Consider the following 19,525-nt stretch of genomic DNA (forward strand, 5'->3'; position numbering starts at 1 on the left):
ACCTGGCCCTGGACAAGGCTCTGCTCTGATCCCACAGTGATCACCAGCACTGTCCTACACACACACACTTCTTTCCCTCACTCTCAGAAAACTCTATCTGGGGATTACAAATCTCTGAGCTCTAATAAAATACATGCTGGTCAACCCGCAGATACCACCAGCAACAACAGAGCACACACGGGAGTTTGTTTCAGCTATCTGAGCCAGGTGGACTGCACCACTTTTGATGTACAGGTGCTACAGTATTCAAAGAAGGATTTCACTTAGAGAACTACAGACTCATAACCTGTACAATTAACAGTGAAACCCACACCCCTCTTTAGTTAGCATTAAGCCCTGCTAGAGAAAAGCATGGGTCTTTTGCCCATAAAATTAGTCTGAAGATTTAAAACATCTTTGCTTTTAAAAATTTATTTTAAATGTTAAGAACAAGTTGTTTGGGAAAGCTATAACAGTAACAGGAAGCTATTTCATTATCAATCCTAACCACTGTTTGCGCTTTACCAGACCGATCATGGATGACGGAGAGAGAACTGTGGCGTTGCAAGCCAAGGCAAGTGCACTTCCTCTCATCCCAGCGAGGGAGGAAGAGATCTGAACAGAGGAGGTAAAACACCTGTTTTACAGGCCTTGGGCTCACTTCTGTTTCATCTCCCAGTGTAGTGCTTCTCTTTAGGAACCTTTGTATTCATGGAGTTCAAAATTTTTTGCACCAAAATAAACCTATCTTTTAACTCCATTTTTTTCACAAACCATATTCTTGTGTAAGTTGCACTCTATTACTCTGAAAACGGACTATGCCACAAAACTGAGGAAATAGTAAACCAGAATTTTAACAAGTTAACCCATTTCTATAATCCACATCCTCAACAATGTGACTTTAGGGCAGCTGATAGCATTTGTGTATCTTAACCCCAACACTACCATGCACCCCCCACCCCAAAAGCAAAATCAGAAGAACCTAACTTCCAAGAAGAAGACTGCTGAGCATAAAGGAATCTCAAAGGTCACTGAACTGACCTGGTCCTCTTCTTCATCTTCATCCTCTGCCAGCCGCTGCCTGCCTACTTCATACAGTCTGCACACTGTGTCCATGTTCAGTGCATCCATGCTACCTTGATTCTGGAATAAAACACCCAGGCCAAAAAGATCAATGAGCTGTCAGAAGGTTCACATCTACACCTTAGCTCTGACGGGCAGCCATTACCTAATGAGTACCTAAAATTCTTGAGCAGACTGAAAATATGCCTGGAACACAGAGACACACAGGATGAAAAAGCTTGAGCAGTGAGCGATATAAGCACAGGAGAGACCACTTTACTAGTTTTCTCTTACAGCGTTCATCTCCCAAAACTCATCAAATGAGGTTTATCAATAATACCATCAGAATATATCAACTTTAGAACACTTATGTCCAACAAAATGCCTGCAGTGCAATTTTAAAATGATCCTAAACACCAGAAAAAACAGACCCTCTGTAACCCCTTTACCTCAATAACAGCCAGATAGCAGTCTTTGGTGTCCGTGCACAAGTCAAAGATGTTCCGTTTCACATCAATGGTCGCTGGGAAAACAGCAAGACAAGACTGAGATCTGGGCTACTGCTGTGATCGTAACACCTGCTCTTCCTGGGGCAGGCATGTGGTACAGTGGCTAAATCGCCCCTTGGGGCCCCAGCATTCCATTTCAGAGTGCCTGATTCAAGTCCTGGCTACTCCGCTTCCTGCTAATGCACACCCTGGGAGGACTAGACGATGGCTCAAGTACCAGGGTCTGTGCCATCCATGTAGGAGACCCAGGAGCGAGTTCCTGGCTCCTGGCTTCCACCAGTCCCAGATTTGGCTGTCACAGGCATTTGAGGAGTGAACCAGTGTATGGAAGCTATCTTTCTCTCTCTGTCTCTTTCTCTGCCTTTCACATAAAATGAAAATAAATTTAAAAATATTAAAAATCAGCTGCTTTTCCTCTAAAGGAATTCTAGGTGATGGTTCATAATCACCTCCGTAACTCCTTTGTTTTCCAGTGAAAACTGACAGTGCTCCGTAGAAATAAGAGGTGCCTAAGTAAGGAACCCCAGAACAGGACGATGATCAAGTTCTGCCCCTCACACTTACCTATAGGTTTGTAGTCAGTTGCATTAAATGTTCGGAAGGATGACCCAAAAGGGCTCTTCATCCTTTCTTCCATTAAGTCATCTTCATCGTCTGCCTGCAACATAGCTGGGGGTGGGGGGAGGGAGAAGCAAACAATTAAGAATCAGAAATGTCCCCTATTCAGAAGTGCAGAAAATTTATCAGCCAATGAGGATTTCACCGTTTCCTTGTAAGTAAATTTAGTTGCATCCAATTGGTTCCTCTCACAGTACCCTTGCATAGTCAATCTACTGTGGCAAATGGTGTCACAGCCGAAGACTTGCATTGCAAGACAACAGACATGAATAGTTTTAAGTTCATATTGATATGTGGAAAGTTATTACATAAAATTTCTTTCTATACAAGACTTGTGATCTTCAAAGTCAGTTGCCTTTCCTCCTAAATCAAGGGTGGGGAACACCCAGCCCATGGGCCATACAAGCCCCAGGAAATCATTTGGTCTGGCCCTGCCAAAGCAGCTGCAGGCTTGATCCAAAATTCAATAAATCTACAGCAGGCTAATTTTTAAGCTGATTTTTTTAAAGTGTTACTGTTTTACTTTTTGTTGTTGTTGTTGTTGAATACACATGTGTTTTACTGGCAGTCCAGATAAACAGTATATAAAGGAAATTTTTCTTTTGACAGAAGATAAACTGTGCTAAGTAAAATGCCTTCTCAATTTATCCCAAAGAAATAGTTTTGAACCATACAAATTTTTAAGAAAAATAAAGACTGCCCAAAGGGATTAGCATATAACACATTTCCAGAATAACTCTCAAAAAGAAATTTAAAAATACACATTGACTACCTAAAAAAAAAGTGTCACTTGTGGCAAAAAAAAAAAAAACCTACATGAAGGATCTCTGTTACTGAGACCCCAATGGAAAGAAGTGGCCATTAGAGAAGGAGGTACTTTTCTCTGAAGGGAGGAAAGAACTTCCACTTTGGTTATGGCCTTGTCTAAACACTGACAGAGACTGTGGATTCAAAAGGCTTCCACAGCCTTGGAAGCTCATGTCAAGAGCCTAGGGTGATCACTGACACCATATATAAGAGTGTTAATTGTTAAATTAACAACAGGAGTCACTGTGCACTTATTTCCAATGCAGGACCTCTGTCCTCAATGAGTTGTATTCTTAGAATTAACTGTAAAACTTTTTCTCAAACAGTTCTTGTGTGTGTGTGTGTGTGTGTGTATACAAATTGTTGAAATCTTTATTTAGTATAGTCAGTCTTTTGTGTATAAAGTTAATTGAAAGGAATCTTAATGGAGAATACGACTGGGAATGGGAAGAGGAAGGTAGAAGTAGGGTGGGAGAGAAGATGGGAGGGCAGGTCTGGTGGCAAGAATCACTATATTCCTAAAATTGTACTTATGAAATTTTGTTTCTTTAGGAAAAAATAAAATAAAAGCTATTTTATAAATAAAAGAAGTGCCAACACCATATGGTTTTATGAAATAAGTTGATACTTTTGTATGGTCCACAAATGATGTTATAAACATCCAAATAGCCCACGGCAGAGAAAAAGATTTCCCACCACAGCTGTAAATCAACAATTCCACCTTCTCTTTTGTCAAGAGTTGTACTATCATTTTGTTTCTTATATTATGTCTTTCAGATGCTTTCCAATTCACAATAGATATTTCCAAAAAGAACTTAACAAATTAAGTGAAGGGGGGTAGACAATAATGAAGAAAATTAAAAAGTTTATTACCTCCATACATCACAGTCCCTGTATGGTTGAACACCACACGACACTGATCCAAAGCAGGAACAGTGTGTAAAAGATGGAAAGTTCGAAGGTCCCACTGGGAGGAAGAGGGGTCAAGGAAAACTTATTTTTCAGCGGACTTCTTAACTAACTTCATGAAGGAAATTCTAAACTACTGCATTTTTCATCTGGCTAGGTATCGATTACATTTGTCATTTTTAGGAAGGCAGACAGAGAGATCTCCCATTTTTCTGCTGATTCACATCCTAAATGCCTGCAACAGCTGGGGCTGGGCCAGGCCAAAGCAGAATTACAGAACCATTACTCAGTCAGTTCTCATGCACAGCTGGGCTAGGGGCCCAGCTTCTTAGGCCATTACTTGCTGCCTCCCAAGGTGCATCCGCAGGAAGCTAAAACTGAGAGCACAGCTGGGACCTGAACCCCGGGCACTCCAATATGGGATAACGGCTTCCCAAATGGTAGCCTAACCGCTGGGCCAAGTGCCCAGCTCAGTACTGATACATTGGAAGTCAATACAAGAGGCCGGCACTGTGGTGTAGCAGGTAAAGCTGCCACCACAGTGTCGGCATCCCAAATGGGTGCTAGTTCAAGTCCTGGATGCTACACTTCGGATCCAGCTCTCTGCTATAGCCTGGGACAGCAGAAGAAGATGGCCCAAGGCCTTGGGACCCTGAACCCATGTGGGAGACCTGGAAGCAGCTCCTGGCTCCTGGCTTCAAATCAGCGCAGCTCAGCCTTGCAGCCAACTAGGGAGTGAATCAGCAGATGGAAGACCTCTTCTTGCCTTTTCTTCTCTCTCTGTGTAACTCTTTCAAATAAATAAATTAAAAAAAAAAAAACCTCAATACAGGGACCAGGCTGTTGTGCAGCAGGTAAAATCACCGCCTCCAGTGCTGGCATCCCATATGGGTGCCGGTTCCAGTCCCTGCTACTCCATTTGTGATCCAGCTCCCTGCTAATGCACCTGGGAAAGCCACGGACAATGGTCCAAGTGCTTGGGCCCCTGCTACAGCATGGGAGACCCAGGAAAATCTCCTGGTCTGATTTCAGCTTGGCCCAGCCCTGGCCATTGCAAACCAGCAGATGAAAAACCTCTTTCTCTAACTTAGCCTTTCAAACAAATTTTAAAAATAAAATAAATCTTTAAAAAACAAAAACCATAAACTATTTTTAAAAAAGGTCAATACATATTACTGAATGATGTCCCTGAAAATATCCTATGGTACCTCATGTATATGAGCTCCCTTCCTCCAATAGTAGCACTTTCCTTTCCCTCTTATGGCTAGCAATTAATTTTTTTGTTGTTTTTACGAATTATTTTATTTAGTTGAAAGAGTTACAGAGAGATTGCAACTATGATTGCAACAGCAAGAGCTGAGCCGATCCAAAGCCAGGAGCCAAGAGCTTCTTCCAGGTCTCCCACCCAGGTGCAGGGGCCCAAGGACTTGGACCATCTTCCACTGCTTTCTCAGGCCATAGCAGAGAGCTGGATGAAAAGTGGAGCAGCCAGGGCTCAAATCAGCGCCCATATGGGATGCCAGCGCTACAGGCTGGGGCTTTAATCCTCTGGGTTTCTGCGCCGGCCCCTCGCAAGTGATTTCTATATAACAAACACAAAACCCTTCTGAAGACAGAAAAAAACTCCATCCAATATTTCGAGATTAAGGAGGCAAGAACCTATGGCGACTCTTCCCAATACATGGAAAATATACTAGTGAAAGTCATCAGGAATTTCCAGCATAAACATGTGTATGCTGGAGATACCCTAACACTCCAACCGAAGGACAGGCATCATGTTACTTCCAGTGTGGATACTTTAACCAAGTATTGGTGGAAAGAGAAATTATTTCTACATCACAAACCATAAAACAAAACTGAAAATAAGAAATTAGTGTAAAGGATACAATCTCAGTATTAATGATGACTTCCAGCCCATTCGGATGAAAAACGCCACTGATGTTCATGTTGAACTTGTCAAACTTGTGGATGGCCTGTGCAGAGCGGACATCCCAGAGGACGCCATCATTTAAGACAAGATCATCTGTAGGATTAAAGGTGGCACAGTTCCTCTTGTAGTTGTTAGCAAGATCTGGGTTAAACAGAGTCAACAGCTTGTTGCCAGTCTGAATATCATAAATCTTTAGAGAAGAAGGGGTAGGAAGAGAAAAATCAGACCAAACCATCCACTGACAAATTTAAAGAGAAACTGTTAAATATCTCTCTCATGTATTCTAATCCCTTCCCAATGAATTACAAAAGCTCTAATAGTGTAAAGTAACTGGAAAGCAGAAGATCCAATCCAAGCAAAGTTCAAGTACTTTGGTTCCCATTCAAGGCTTGAATAACCCCCTTCCTATGATAGGAAAATAAAAAGTGAAACTGCATTAAAGATAAGAAAACTCTTCTTCCCTTTTCCCTTTTCAAGAAACAGAAAAATGTTTCTAAGATAAAAACTGAGAAATTCTCCATATGGATCAATCAATGATTACCCACAGAATACTCTTTAAGGGTCACTTTTTAAAGAAAAACATCTAAGAAATACTCTTTTCTTCTTAAAACCTCCCAATATACCTATTTTAGTCCACCTACTAAGTTTCCAAAGGCTACAATGTACAACTCATGCAGAGACCAGATCTTTCCCATCAGTTTACAAGTGTGCTATATTTCCAATCTCTAAAAAAAAAAAAAAAAAAAACTCTTTTGATACAGAAACAAATAAGGAAACACCACAAGGAAACAAACATATCCAGATCATGGGACAAGACAACTAGCCTGGTCTCTTTTTCAAAAGTCAGTGTCATGAGAACTGGAGAAAGGGTTCTTGGCTTTTAAACCATTAAACATAATAACCAAATGAAATATGTGATCTTGGCTGGATCCTAGTTCGGAAAAAAAACAACATATTTGAAATCAAACACATCAAGAACAACTGGAAAAACCGGGCATGGGCTGGATATTAGATGAAATTTGAGAATTACTCTAAATTTCTTAATTTGGATAAGTGACTATGTAATGAAATAGTTTTATTTTAAGAAGATACATGTTCAGAGACTGGCGCTGTGGCATAGTGGGTAAGGCTGCCACCTGCAGTGCTGGCAACCCATATGGGCACCAGTTCAATTCCTGGCTGCTCCACTTCTGATCCAGGTCTCTGATATGGCCTGGGAGAGCAGTGGAAGCAAGCCCAAATGCTTGGGCCCCTGCACACGCATGGGAGACCTGGAAGAAGCTCCTAGCTCTTGGCTTTGGATTGGTCCAGCTCCAGCTGTTGCAGCCATTTGGTGAATGAACCAAAAGATGGAAAGCTTCTCTCTCTGTCTTTGCCTCTCTGTAACTCTGCCTTTCAAATAAATAAAAATATTTTAAAAAAAGATGATGCATGTCCTGTAATGATGCTTCTAACTCAATTTCAAATTGAGGAAAAAACATTCATACAGAAAGTATGGAAAAATATTAAAGTGATGAATCCAGGTAGTGAACACATGTACCATTCTTTCCATATGATTTTAGTATGTTTTAACATTTTCAAATGAAAAGTTGAGGGAAATCCTCCTTTACCATGCTAAATTTACCATGCTAAATTCTCCCCTCAAGCCATTACCCTACTTCTCTGCTTTGTATCCCAACAAAATAATTTAAAGGAACTGACTATACTCAATGTGTCTATTTCACTCCTCCTATGAAACCACTCTAACCAAGATTTTGTCTGATCAGTGTACAGCCTATATTTTAAAGATTTATGTACTTATTTGAAAGGCAGAGCAACAGAGACAAAGAGGGAGAGAATGATCTTCCATCCGTTGGTTTACTCCCCCACAACAGCCAGGTCTGGGCCAGGCTGAAGCCAGAACTCCACCCTGGTCTAATAAGTGACAGGCGTCCAAATATTTGGGCCATCACTGCTGCCTTCCCAGGCGTATTAGCAGGAAGCTAAATGGGAAGCAGAGCAGCCAGGACTCGAACTGGTACTCTGATATGGGATGCTGGCCTCCCAACAAGCAGCCGAACCCAGTGTACAACAACCCCGGCCCCAGAACTATCATGTATAACTAAATATATTTGTAACTATATAATAACCTCTATGTTGTTCAACACTCCCACTCAGTTCTCATCCTTATATTCAACTCATCAGCAATTTCTGACTCAACTGATCAATCATTCCTCAAAACACAGTCTTCCATTGGCTTTTAGGTCTTTTTCCTGGGGTTTCCTTTTGACTTTCTGGTCATTCTCTCTGGTCTCCTCCCTAAGATCCTCCTCATTTGGCAACTTCTAAACACTGGCACATGCAAGGGCTGTCCCTACACCTCTCCTTTAGCCCCCTTAATCTCATCCAGGTTCATAGCTATAAATATTATTGATATATGCACAACTCTCCTAATTTTAACCCCCATCCCAGACTTCTCAACTCCCAATCTGTACATTCAATTCCCAGTTAATGTCTAAAAGAATCTCAAACTTCACATATCCAAAACCTCAGGACTATGGCCCATCATTTTTCAAGGCCTCTGCATGTCTATCTGGATCATGCCCCATTACTCATGATACAATATCCTCCTGCCTGGAAGGTCTACTTTTACTTCTCTCACAGAAACAAATCATGCTTTAGGAATTTCATATCCAGTCATGTATCTTCTGCCACCCTCCAGTTGTCTTCACCTTCCTCAGAAGAAAAGCTAAAGGTCCCAACTACCTCCTCCACGATGCTACGGGATATGTACCCATCACTGACCGTAGCTCTTACCCTCTCCTGTCCCTCCCAGCTCCCAAACAAGGCTGTTTCCTGGCCACTCCCTCTGCCTTAGAATGACACCTGCGAGACAGTCACAAGTCCTTCAAGAGCTCTGCTTAAACACTATCCAATCAGTGAAGCTAACAAAACAGTCCCTGACCACACTATCAAGCATTTCTTCCCTCTTACCCTGCTTCTTTCTTTTCCTCTGCAGCAACCCACCATCTAACATGAGCCCAAAAAGGCAGGGATTTTCTCTCACCTAAAACTTGGTAAGAACTCAAAGATATCTGCTGTGCTAACAGCATCTTCCTCAAGCTGCAAGATTAAGTTCAGAGTCAGTTATTTCACATTTTTCCTATATAACTTAAAACTACTTTAATACACTTGCAGAGTTTAACTGGAAGGACTATCACTGTATAATTTCTAGATACCCACTAAGCCCTCACATTCAGCCCAGAATATTTCTGAATTAACAAATGGGCAAAGTGAGCTTGAAAGCAGAGGTTCCTTCAGTACTTACGTGGGCAATGTCTCCCTTCGTGCCTATGACTCGGTCCTGAGAGTGCTTACTGAATTCCACATAGTGGTCTTCTGTGAAGGAATGCCTACAGACAAAAGCACTGAAATGTCAAGATGTCAGGACAGACTCCTGCACACACTGCAACCTCTTACGCCTTGGCTCCCACAGAGGAAACAACTGTACAGTGAGATTAAAGAGAATATTCCCTCCAGCAGTTTGTCTAGGCATACCCTGACAGGGATTCCTTGGTTGGAAAAATGACCACAGGGCACATGTGCCTTTGAAATACTAAAGATTAGAATGTAAATGGCCCATGTGAACTTGGCAAAATATAAAGATGACCATTTGGAGTTAAGTGAAGGATCTGCTGCCCAAATAGGCAAGTATATACTTTCCAGGAGCATCTAGAAATTAAAAGATAAAATTTTATTAAAACATAAGCCTAAAATGAAGAAGTTAACAATAACTCACAGCATCCTACTTTTCCCAAAAGGCCTCTAGTCCAAGAAACAGATGGAGCATAAATTATATAAACAAAACACTGGAACACCAGACTACAAAAGCAGATACATACTTCATATCAAATACTGATTTCATTCCCCAAAGTGCAGACAAAGGCTGGCTCCAAGTAGCAGATGTCAGCAGCAAGGACCCGTCCTGAAAGAAGGAGGCCCAAGGAGGGTAAATGTGGGTTTATATACATGTAGATGTTGCTATCTACCATTAGTATTTTTAAAATATGTACATAAAAGCATTACTGGATTAAAGAGAAAAAACAACTTTCAGGAGCCAAGAACTAATCAGAAGTCACTAAGATTTAAATACATGTACCTGCAGTGTACTAGAAAATAAATTTAACAGTGCATTAAATCCTTCTGGGCTCGTAACAAAAATACAATGGCTCCAAAGAGGAAGAAAACTTGGAAAGACATCAAAGATAACCACTTCTCTTGATACTTGGCACACTCCTCAGTTTCCCTTGGAGTCTAGTCGATTTCACCTAGACTTTAGAGGTAAGGATTCCTCACAAGAAACTCCAACAAAAGAGGAGTTCACCAACCCATCTTAGAAATGAGAGCACCCAGGAAGAAGGGACCCTCACCCTAGAAGGTTCAAGGTGTGTGATAGCCGAGTTGTGACAGTTGTAACTGGCCTCCTCCTGTCCACTAAACACATTATAGAGCTTCAGCTGCCCTGTGCAGGTGCCAAGCATCAGGAACCGCTCCCGTGCTGAGAACGCACAGCAGGTGAAGCCACTCTCATCTTCATTGGCTTCTCGGAACACTGAAATAGGACGGAATCTAAGCAAAACAAAAGAGAATCAGAGACACAGAATGTGCAGGGACTCAAAAAGAAAACTTGCTAGAAGGACTTAGGTTTGAATAGGTGTGAAATAAGTTCTTTAAAATATCACACTAACCTTCACTGGTTCATTTTCAAATTTAAATGAGAGAAAAGGACCTCCACTTACAAATTTAAATAACAAAAATTCCCATATTTAGGGGCCAGCACTGTGGCACAGTGGGTAAAGTGGGTAAAGTCGCTGCCTCCAGTTCCAGCATCCCATATAGATGCCGGTTGAAGTCCCAGCTGCTCCATTGCCGATCCAGCTCTCTGCTATGGCCTGGGAAAGCAGAAGATGGCCCAACTCGTTGGGCCTCTGCACCTGCATGAGACCTGGAAGAAGCTCCTGGCTCTGGATCAGCCCAGTTCCAGCTGGGGCCATTTGAGAAGTGAACCAACAGATAGAACTCTCTCTACCTCTGCCTCTCTGTAACTCTTTCAAATAAATAAATAAATCTTTTAAAAAAATCCCACATTTAAAACTGCGATCCCTTTTCATGAGACTTTGAAGGAATCACAATGTTCAAGGAGGCATCTGATGCAGCAGTTAACATGCTGTTCAGGATGCTCACATTCCTCATCAGAATGCCTGTTTGAAGTCCTGACTTTGATTCCAATTCAACTTCTTTTTACAGATCCCTGCCCCAATGTGTGAGATCAAGATTGAGTTCCTGGCTCCTGACTTCGGTCTGGTCCAGCCCCCGCTGTTGCAGGCATTTGAGGACTAAACCAATAGACGGATCTGTTTCTGTCTGCTTTTCAAATAAAAAGAAAATGAGTATTTTAAAAAATTCACATCGGAAGGCATTTTGGACCAGCACAAAACGAGCTGAGATCCTGGTTAGGGAGCGTGGGCTCTCTAGTGGTAACACAATATTCAAGTATCGCCATTAATGACATAAAGACTCTATGGTAAACAAAAGGTGACACACACTGCTTATGTACTGATGTGACAAGGAATGGCATTTCAGACCAGGAAATGGCTGACTGGACTAATCACTCTATGCAGACATCACCCCAATACTCTGATTTAAATAATTCCAATTCCCAGGATGGGAGAGGGCCTCTTCTTACCTGCTAAAGATAAGGTGCCTATCAAAGCATCCACCATCTACCCCTCCATACTTTGGAAATGATGCCCTGCGGTTAAGCCTTGAGGTAAAGTTTATTGGCGCTTGCCGCCTCTGTTTTGGCTCAGGACACTGGTGAGGAGTAAAGAGAGAGAAAGGTGGGCAAGTAGCAACTGGGTTCTTGCATCGAGCATGTTGCTCTCTAAGATATTCTGTGATGATACTGTCCAGCGTAGGCGGGGAAGGAAGATGTCTGTCCAGCTGCTTTTTTATGGCTGGGCTTTGGCTGTAGGCGCCATGGTCCGACTTTTGCCGCAACACTCTGATTTTCCTGCCATTGCAAGGTGATGGCCTCTCTCTGATAAAACTGATCCTACCAATCAAAGGGGAGTTGCCTGCATAAGATGGGCCAGGCAAAGCTAGTGAACCCTGAGGGGGCCGTGGCTGAGGATGGACAGCGGGGGCAGAGGGGGCAGAGGCACCCACGGCAGCATGGCCGCCCAGTCGAGTTGCAATGCCATTGGCAATTCGAGGGGTTCGGGGAAGAGAGACAGGTGAAGCAGCAGCAGTTACTGGGGTGAAGGCAGAAGAATGGGAGGCAGCAGTCATGGGCAGGTCGGCCTCTTTCGTCAGCACCGTCGCTGTTTCTCCAAGCCCTTTAGAAATGAGATGGTTTCGTATCAACAGAAGCAGCTCTTTCTCAGGGAAGGAGATCCTTGACTGGGCGACAACATCTGCCTTCTGCAGTCGTGCTAGGGACACATCGGTGCCAATGAGGAGCGGCTTTCCTGACACCCGTTCAATGAGCTCAGCTGCGTATTTGCAGAACTTGACGTGGTCACTGCGCTTGTCCTGTAGCACGGGCTCCTTCATCAGCTGCTGGATCTGGCAGCTGCTGAAAAGGGGCAGTTTGCTGATGATCTGCCGGACAGTGCTACTGCGAGACAGGCCCACCAGGGCCTTGCAGGCCAGGGCACGGATCTGGTCTGCATCGGTGATGGGCATCTTAATGGACAGCAAGGACAAGAGAACCTTGATGCCATTGTTGGACTGGACCACATTCCACATCTTGGCCAGGGTATGCTCGCTGCTTTTGGGGGTCTGAGGCAGCTTTCTCCGAGGAGTTCCAGAGATAAATTTGCCAATACTGGATATTCGGTTATCTGGGCCACACACACAATTGATGATAATTTGAAGTGCTGACTTCTGAATTTCAGCATCATGGATAAAGAACTCACCCTCAGCCACTCCCAAAATAATGCTGATACCTAATGGAGGGAAAAAACTCGCATCAATCCTTGTAAAACTCATGACTGATTTCAATGGTTTCAGACTCAAAATGTGGCATTCTAATCATTCCCTTCTACTTTTAAAGAAGAAACTACCTCACTCTTTTAAAAAGTATAAGGAGTTGTTTGCAGAAAATACAATTAGTTCTTCAAGTATGTAGCTTTATGATACAACATCTCCTATATAGTTACTAGCATTTATATAGAAATTATTAAGGTTCATTTTTCCTAGATTAAGAGGAGTCAAAATAAGTTAAAATCTTCAGCAGGAAAGGAGAAAGCCCTCGGCTTGGCTGCCAGGAGACCATTTCTACCCTTCCCACAACACACTAAGAAAGTTAAACCAAGCTCCTGCACCTTGGGCTTTGTTCCCAGACTGAAGCACCCCAGGATGTACATGCCCACCTCAGCAGCACCCCCATCAAGCCTTGATCTTAATAAACTGTATCTCGGCCGGCACCGTGGCTCAACAGGCTAATCCTCCGCCTTGCGGCGCCGGCACACCGGGTTCTAGTCCCGGTTGGGGCACCGGATTCTGTCCTGGTTGCCCCTCTTCCAGGCCAGCTCTCTGCTGTGGCCAGGGGGTGCAGATGGAGGATGGCCCAAGTCCTTGGGCCCTGCACCCCATGGGAGACCAGGAGAAGAACCTGGCTCCTGCCATTGGATCAGCGTGGTGCGCCGGCCGCGGCAGCCATTGGAGGGTGAACCAACGGCAAAAGGAAGACCTTCCTCTCTGTCTCTCTCTCTCACTGTCCACTCTGCCTGTCAAAAAAATAAATAAAAATAAAAATAAAATAAACTGTATCTCAAAGTCTATTTACCTTGTGTGTGATTTTTACCCATTTTCAGCTGCCTGCCAGTCACTGTTTTTGTTTTCTTAAATATTCACGTTGCTTAAGTTTTTACTATCTACGCAAAAGCATTTTTCCCATAAATCTTTATATTGCATAAATCTTTATACTGCAAGACTCTGTAAAGGGGCCGCTGCTGTGGCAGGTAAAGCCACTGCCTGCAGTTCCAGCATCCTATATGGGGGCCAGTTCAAGACCTGACTGTTCCACTTCCAATCCAGCTCTCTGCTTTGGTTTGGGAAAGCAGTAGAAGGAGAACCAAGTCCTTGGACTCTTGCACCTGCAAGGGAGACCTGGAAGAAGCTCCTGATTTTGGATCAGTCCAGCTCCAGCCATTACAACCATTTGGGGAATGAACCAGGAGATCAAAGACCTTTCTCTCTGTCTCTCCCTCTGCCTCTCTATAACTCTGCCTTCCCAATAAATAAATGAATCTTTGAAAGAAAAAAAAGACTCTGTAGCGTACACGGTTTTCAGGAATACAGAAATGTCTGTGCCACTCAAAAAATCCAAATTTACTCGTATGATTCCCTTACAAGAAACCTGTATGGCACCACCAACAAGAAAAATACAAGGTATCCTCCTCCCCTACTGTCTGGTTCTCATATCCCCCCGTCAGTTCAAGTAAATAACTAGGACCACAGCAGCAAAGGAAAACAAACCCAGACAAAGGAACAAAAAAAAGGGAAAACCTACCCACAGTGGAGACGGTAGAGCCAGCTTCGTCCAACACATCCACTGATTCTGCCAACTGAAGCTGGATTTTTGGCACCACAGTAAGAATAGCCAGGACATCCAAAGCAAAGCGCACAGTATCATTCCTGGACAGGAAGAAGAATTAATCAAAAGGAAACTAAAATACAGCCATAAGAAAAGAAAAAAGGAAAAAAAAAAACAGCTTACAATAAGAGAGATACTCATAAAATAGATTAAAACCGCTACCTATGTGGTTCTATCCCTAGCCACAGCACTGATAGATTTTTAAGTCACCATGACATTAGTTCGAAAAAACATAGTGATAAAACTTTTACCTCAATCTGCTGAGATTAAAAACCCTACTCAATGCTAGTGAAGATATATACAGACAAAAGTTCCCAAACTTGGTGGGAATAGAAATTAAGATATTCTTTGTAGAAACTTATCTGGAAATGAGAAAAAGATTCTTAAAATGTCCATAACTGGGGCCAGCACTTTGGCCTGACAGGTTAGGCCACGATGTGCGGTGCTGGCTGCCCACATTCATGTACTAGCTGCTCCACTTCCAATCCAGCTCCCACCAGTATGCCTGTGAAAGCAGCAGAAGATGGCTCAAGTGCTTGGGCCCCTCTGACTCCATGCAGAAAGACCTGGAGGAGGCTCCTGGCTATGGCCTGGCTGTTGCAGCCATATGGAGAGTGTATCAGCAGATGGAAGACCCCTCTATCTCTCCCTCTCTGTGGTTCTTTCAAATAAATAAATAAATCATCTTTTTAAAAAAAAGTACAAACACGCATTTATGTATTAAGATGTCTACTGCCACATTTAAAACAGTAAAGGAATTAGGAAACCGTGCATAGACACAGGAATACATGTGTTACAATACAGTACATTCATATGATAAACTACTCTGCTGCCACTGACAGTTTTTAAAATATTCTAAATAGCAAGGGAAAAGCTGAAGATAAAATAATAAAACAGAAAATATAAGATATAAAATTAAAAATATGACAACACCAAGAATTGACAGGCAGGCAGAAAAATTAAAGCTGCCATATACTGCTGGTAGGAGAAGAAAATGGTATGATCATTTTACACTCTGGCAACACCCAATAAATGCAGAACCTACACCTAGGTTATACACATCATATCCTCAAGAGAGATTCCAAAAGGAAGTTACAGTGCCATTTGTGAGCACAAATAAAAAAGGAAAAAGACATTTGATGTTCATCAGCAGGGGGACACTGCAGTAAAGAAACACAGTAGTTTCTGTTAAATACCAACATGCATAAGTCTCAGAAACAAAAATGGAAAAAACAAGCTGTAAAAGATGCACATAATATTCACCTAATTTAGAAACTTACAAAGCAGAACTATATTATCAGTTATAGACATGCAGCTATATATGAATAAAAACATAAACAGAGAATATATTTCAAATTCTCAAGACTTATTACTCGAGGCAGGAAAAGAAAGGGAACTAAGGAAGAGGCAAATATGGCAATAAACCAACCGTGGCCACACAGTAGTTGCTATATTTGCCATATCATTCTTTGCATCTTTCTGTATTATGGAATATTTCATTAAAAAGATGAATCTGATAAAATACTACAATCTCAATTATGTCTAATTTACAGACATTAAGGCACAGTCTAAGAAGGATCTTCATTTCTCTTTGCAATGTAAGGCTCTAGTAAAGCAGAAAGAAGTATTTATTTTGTTTATAAAAATAAGATTTTTAAATCAATAAACCAAACAAATTTACCAGACAGAAATATATTTTAAATAAAAATCTTTTAAAATGTATTTACATCCTTCCCAGTTGTTTTTAAGCTTTCATCATTTTTTAAAGTAGCTCTCCGAGTAAATGTAATAGCCTACTTTTCAGCAGCTACAACTGTGGATCTATAAGTGTGGTTAGGGGAACTGGAAGGTCTCTAGGACCCTATGATGTCAAGTTATTTTCATCTCTCACTCTCATTCTCTCACAAGTGCATAGTAGAATCATCCAGAGGCTATGTAATAGGTGATGTCACAAAAGATTGAGTAATGAAGCAGATATGAGATATTAAGCCAAACATTTTTTAAAACTTGCTAAAATCATCTGGTTTTATTTTGAAATTTTTTAATTAAAAATGCTAACTAACATGCTACAGGTTGACATTATTTTTAAACAGCTTTATATTTTCTCAGTTTTAATTTCTAAAACAGTAAACATCAACAGATAAAACACAAAAACAACAATTTTTATGGTAAAGGGTTCCTGAGACCAGAAAATTTGACAACAGCTACTCCAAAAGTACCTCACTAGAATTAATATACTGGGCTATAGTAAACGAGCTATAGTCACCCTAAATAAGTCTCTCTCATCTTTATAGCAGTAGCTCCAGAGAGAAAGAAGGTCAAAAACTACCGTTGATAAATTTTGTCACGTTATATTTTTTTTACATCATCTTACAACAGAACGCACCCAGCCTCTTCTTGATTACCCAGTTGCCCTTTTATGAGCCTTATCCTGTTCAGCATGCGAACTGCTTTTAAATGAACTGTAAATATTCAGCACTGTGATAAATTCCAAGACAAAAAAGTCTATGCCAAAGTAAAATTAACATTCTATATGGTTGTCAAGTAATAATAAGACATTCAAAGCCTAAGTACCAAAGAATACTGCATTTCAGTCTCAAAAAAGGACTTCAGGGGCCGGCGCTGTGGCGTGGCAGGTAAGGCCATGGTTTGCAGTGCTGGCATCCCATAGGGCGCCAGTTATAGTCCCAGCTGTTCCATTTCCAATCCAGCTCTCTGCCATGGCCTGGGAAAGCAGTGGAGGATGGCCCAAGTCCTCTGGCCCCTGCACCCATGTGGGAGAGGAGGAAGCTCCTGTCTCCTGGCTTCAGTTCAGCACAGCCCCAGCCATTGTAGCTAACTGGGGAGTGAACCAGCAGATGGAAGACCTCTATCTGCCTCTCCTTCTCTGTGTAAGTCTTTCAAATAAATGAATAAATCTTAAAAAACAATAAAAAACAGACTTCAACTCCAACTCTGCAGCTATAGCCATGTAAACAATGTGACTTCTCTGAGGGTAGAGATGTTCATCATTATCTACTGAGCAATATTCACAATCACTGAAATTATATAAAAAGCACTCTATAAATTAAATGTTTTCATGGTTAATCTACTTTCTCAGATAAAAGTCCAAAACTCAGTTCAACAGAAGTTTATCATACACAATGCGCAAACCAACATCAACTTTAGCAAAAGCAGTAAGCAGGAATGAACTTCATCTGAAACCTCCCTCTGGTCCCACCTTGCATAATAGGTCTTCCAATTGCAGGCAATAGAAATAAGCTGCAACAAGAGTTGCACACAAGACAGTTTGAGGAAGACTTCAGCTGGTTCCCAGTACAGCTGTGCTGGGCCATATTCTATCAAAAACTCCATCATCTCCACAATCTGTTCATGGGTATATGAACATGCCTAGAAGGAGAGAAATTTATTTATTATTATCACATTTAACTCTTATCGCCCAGCCACTTTCTTGAACTTCACTGGTCAACAAGTTTGATTTTAACTTAAAGATCGTTTATTTTTTGAAAGCCAGAGTTACACAGAGAAAGAAGAAGAGACAGAGACAGAGAGAGAGAGAGAGGTCTTCCATCCACTGGTTCACTCTCCAATTGGCTGCAACGCCAAGGCTGGGCCAGGCCAAAGCCAGGAGCCAGGAGCCTCTTCCAGATTTCCCATGTGGATGCAGGACCCCAAGCACTTGGGCCATCTTCCATTACCTCCCCAGGCCATAGCAGAGAGCTGGATCAGAAGTGCAGCGGTCAGGATTACAACTGGCACCCATGTGTGATGGCAGCACTGCAGGGCTTTACCTGAGCAGAGCTTTCCCTGCTACGTCACAATACAGGCCATGGTCAACAAGTTTTAGTAACAAAGCTCAGGGGCCAGCATTCTGGTATAGCAGGTAAAGCTGCCACCTGCAATGCCAGCATCCTACATGGGCGCCAGTTTAACTCCCATGGTTGAAGTTCCACTTCTGATCCAACTCTCCGCTAATGCACCTGGAAAAGCAGGGGAGGATGGCCCAAGTACCTGGGCCCCTGCACCCACATAGGAGATCCGGAAGAAGCTCCTGGCTTCGAACTGGCGCAGTTCCAGCCATCTCAGTCATTTGGGGAGTGAATCAGCAGATGGAAGATCTGTCTATGTCTCTCTCTCTCCCTAATTCTGGCTTTCAAGTAAATAAATAAATCTTTAAAAAAAAAAATCCAGCCGGCGCCGCGGCTCACTAGGCTAATCCTCCGCCTTGCAGCGCCGGCACACCGGGTTCCAGTCCCGGTCGGGGCACCGATCCTGTCCCGGTTGCCCCTATTCCAGGCCAACTCTCTGCTGTGGCCAGGGAGTGCAGTGGAGGATGGTCCAAGTGCTTGGGCCCTGCAGCCCATGGGAGACCAGGAGAAGCACCTGGCTCCTGCCATCGGATCAGCGCAGTGCGCCGGCCACAGCGCTCCTACCGCGGCAGCCACTGGAGGGTGAACCAACGGCAAAAGGAAGACCTTTCTCTCTGTCTCTCTCTCTCACTGTCCACTCTGCCTGTCAAAAAAAAAAAAATCCTAGGTAATAACAGCTTTCAAATTCTACAATTCTTGAGTAAATAATATTCTTTAGATGAAATGACTATTTAATGTTTCACCTTTTGTTTGTAGTATTTATAACTAGACTCACATATATTTTGCCATAAAAATTTACAAAAGATTCCTTTGTGCATATATTTCACAGCCTAAGAAGATAAGCACCTCCATATAATGGTAACTTTCAATTTATCATTTCTAAAACATGTAGACACTGATCTTATTAAATAAGCTGGATCAGAAGCAGAAGAGCCTGGACTCAAACTGGCACTCTGATACAGAATGCGAGCATCACAAGGGCTGGCTTAACCTATTGCACTACAGCACCAGTCCCAATGCTAAAATGATAGAAAAGTCATTATAGACACATCTTTCAGAAAAGAAATTCTGCACAGCAAAATGCAGGATATTTAGTACTTATCTTAAAAGAAAACATCATATGCATACTTCAGTTCACCTTTTGGTTCTAGAATCCCAAAGAAGTAGCAACTTAAAACTGGAAGCAAACAAAGTCTTTGAA

At 42.3% G+C, this 19,525-nt stretch overlaps 1 protein-coding gene across 1 annotated transcript in view; it reads right to left on the reverse strand.

The window, feature by feature from the left end:
• Positions 1-19,525, reverse strand: part of DCAF1 (DDB1 and CUL4 associated factor 1) — an 84,661-nt gene that overhangs the window by 14,415 nt on the left and 50,721 nt on the right. Inside the window, exons 12-22 of the mRNA XM_062200990.1 lie at positions 17,676-17,845; positions 14,372-14,496; positions 11,540-12,803; positions 10,224-10,422; positions 9,696-9,778; positions 9,122-9,206; positions 5,771-6,004; positions 3,849-3,942; positions 2,115-2,219; positions 1,491-1,564; positions 1,021-1,122 (exon numbers count right to left, since the gene is read on the reverse strand). Coding sequence (XP_062056974.1) covers positions 1,021-1,122; positions 1,491-1,564; positions 2,115-2,219; positions 3,849-3,942; positions 5,771-6,004; positions 9,122-9,206; positions 9,696-9,778; positions 10,224-10,422; positions 11,540-12,803; positions 14,372-14,496; positions 17,676-17,845 — 2,535 coding nt within the window. The remainder of the gene's footprint in view (positions 1-1,020; positions 1,123-1,490; positions 1,565-2,114; positions 2,220-3,848; positions 3,943-5,770; positions 6,005-9,121; positions 9,207-9,695; positions 9,779-10,223; positions 10,423-11,539; positions 12,804-14,371; positions 14,497-17,675; positions 17,846-19,525) is intronic.

Source organism: Lepus europaeus, chromosome 9, assembly GCF_033115175.1.
Source record: "Lepus europaeus isolate LE1 chromosome 9, mLepTim1.pri, whole genome shotgun sequence".
Lineage (NCBI taxonomy): Eukaryota > Metazoa > Chordata > Mammalia > Lagomorpha > Leporidae > Lepus > Lepus europaeus.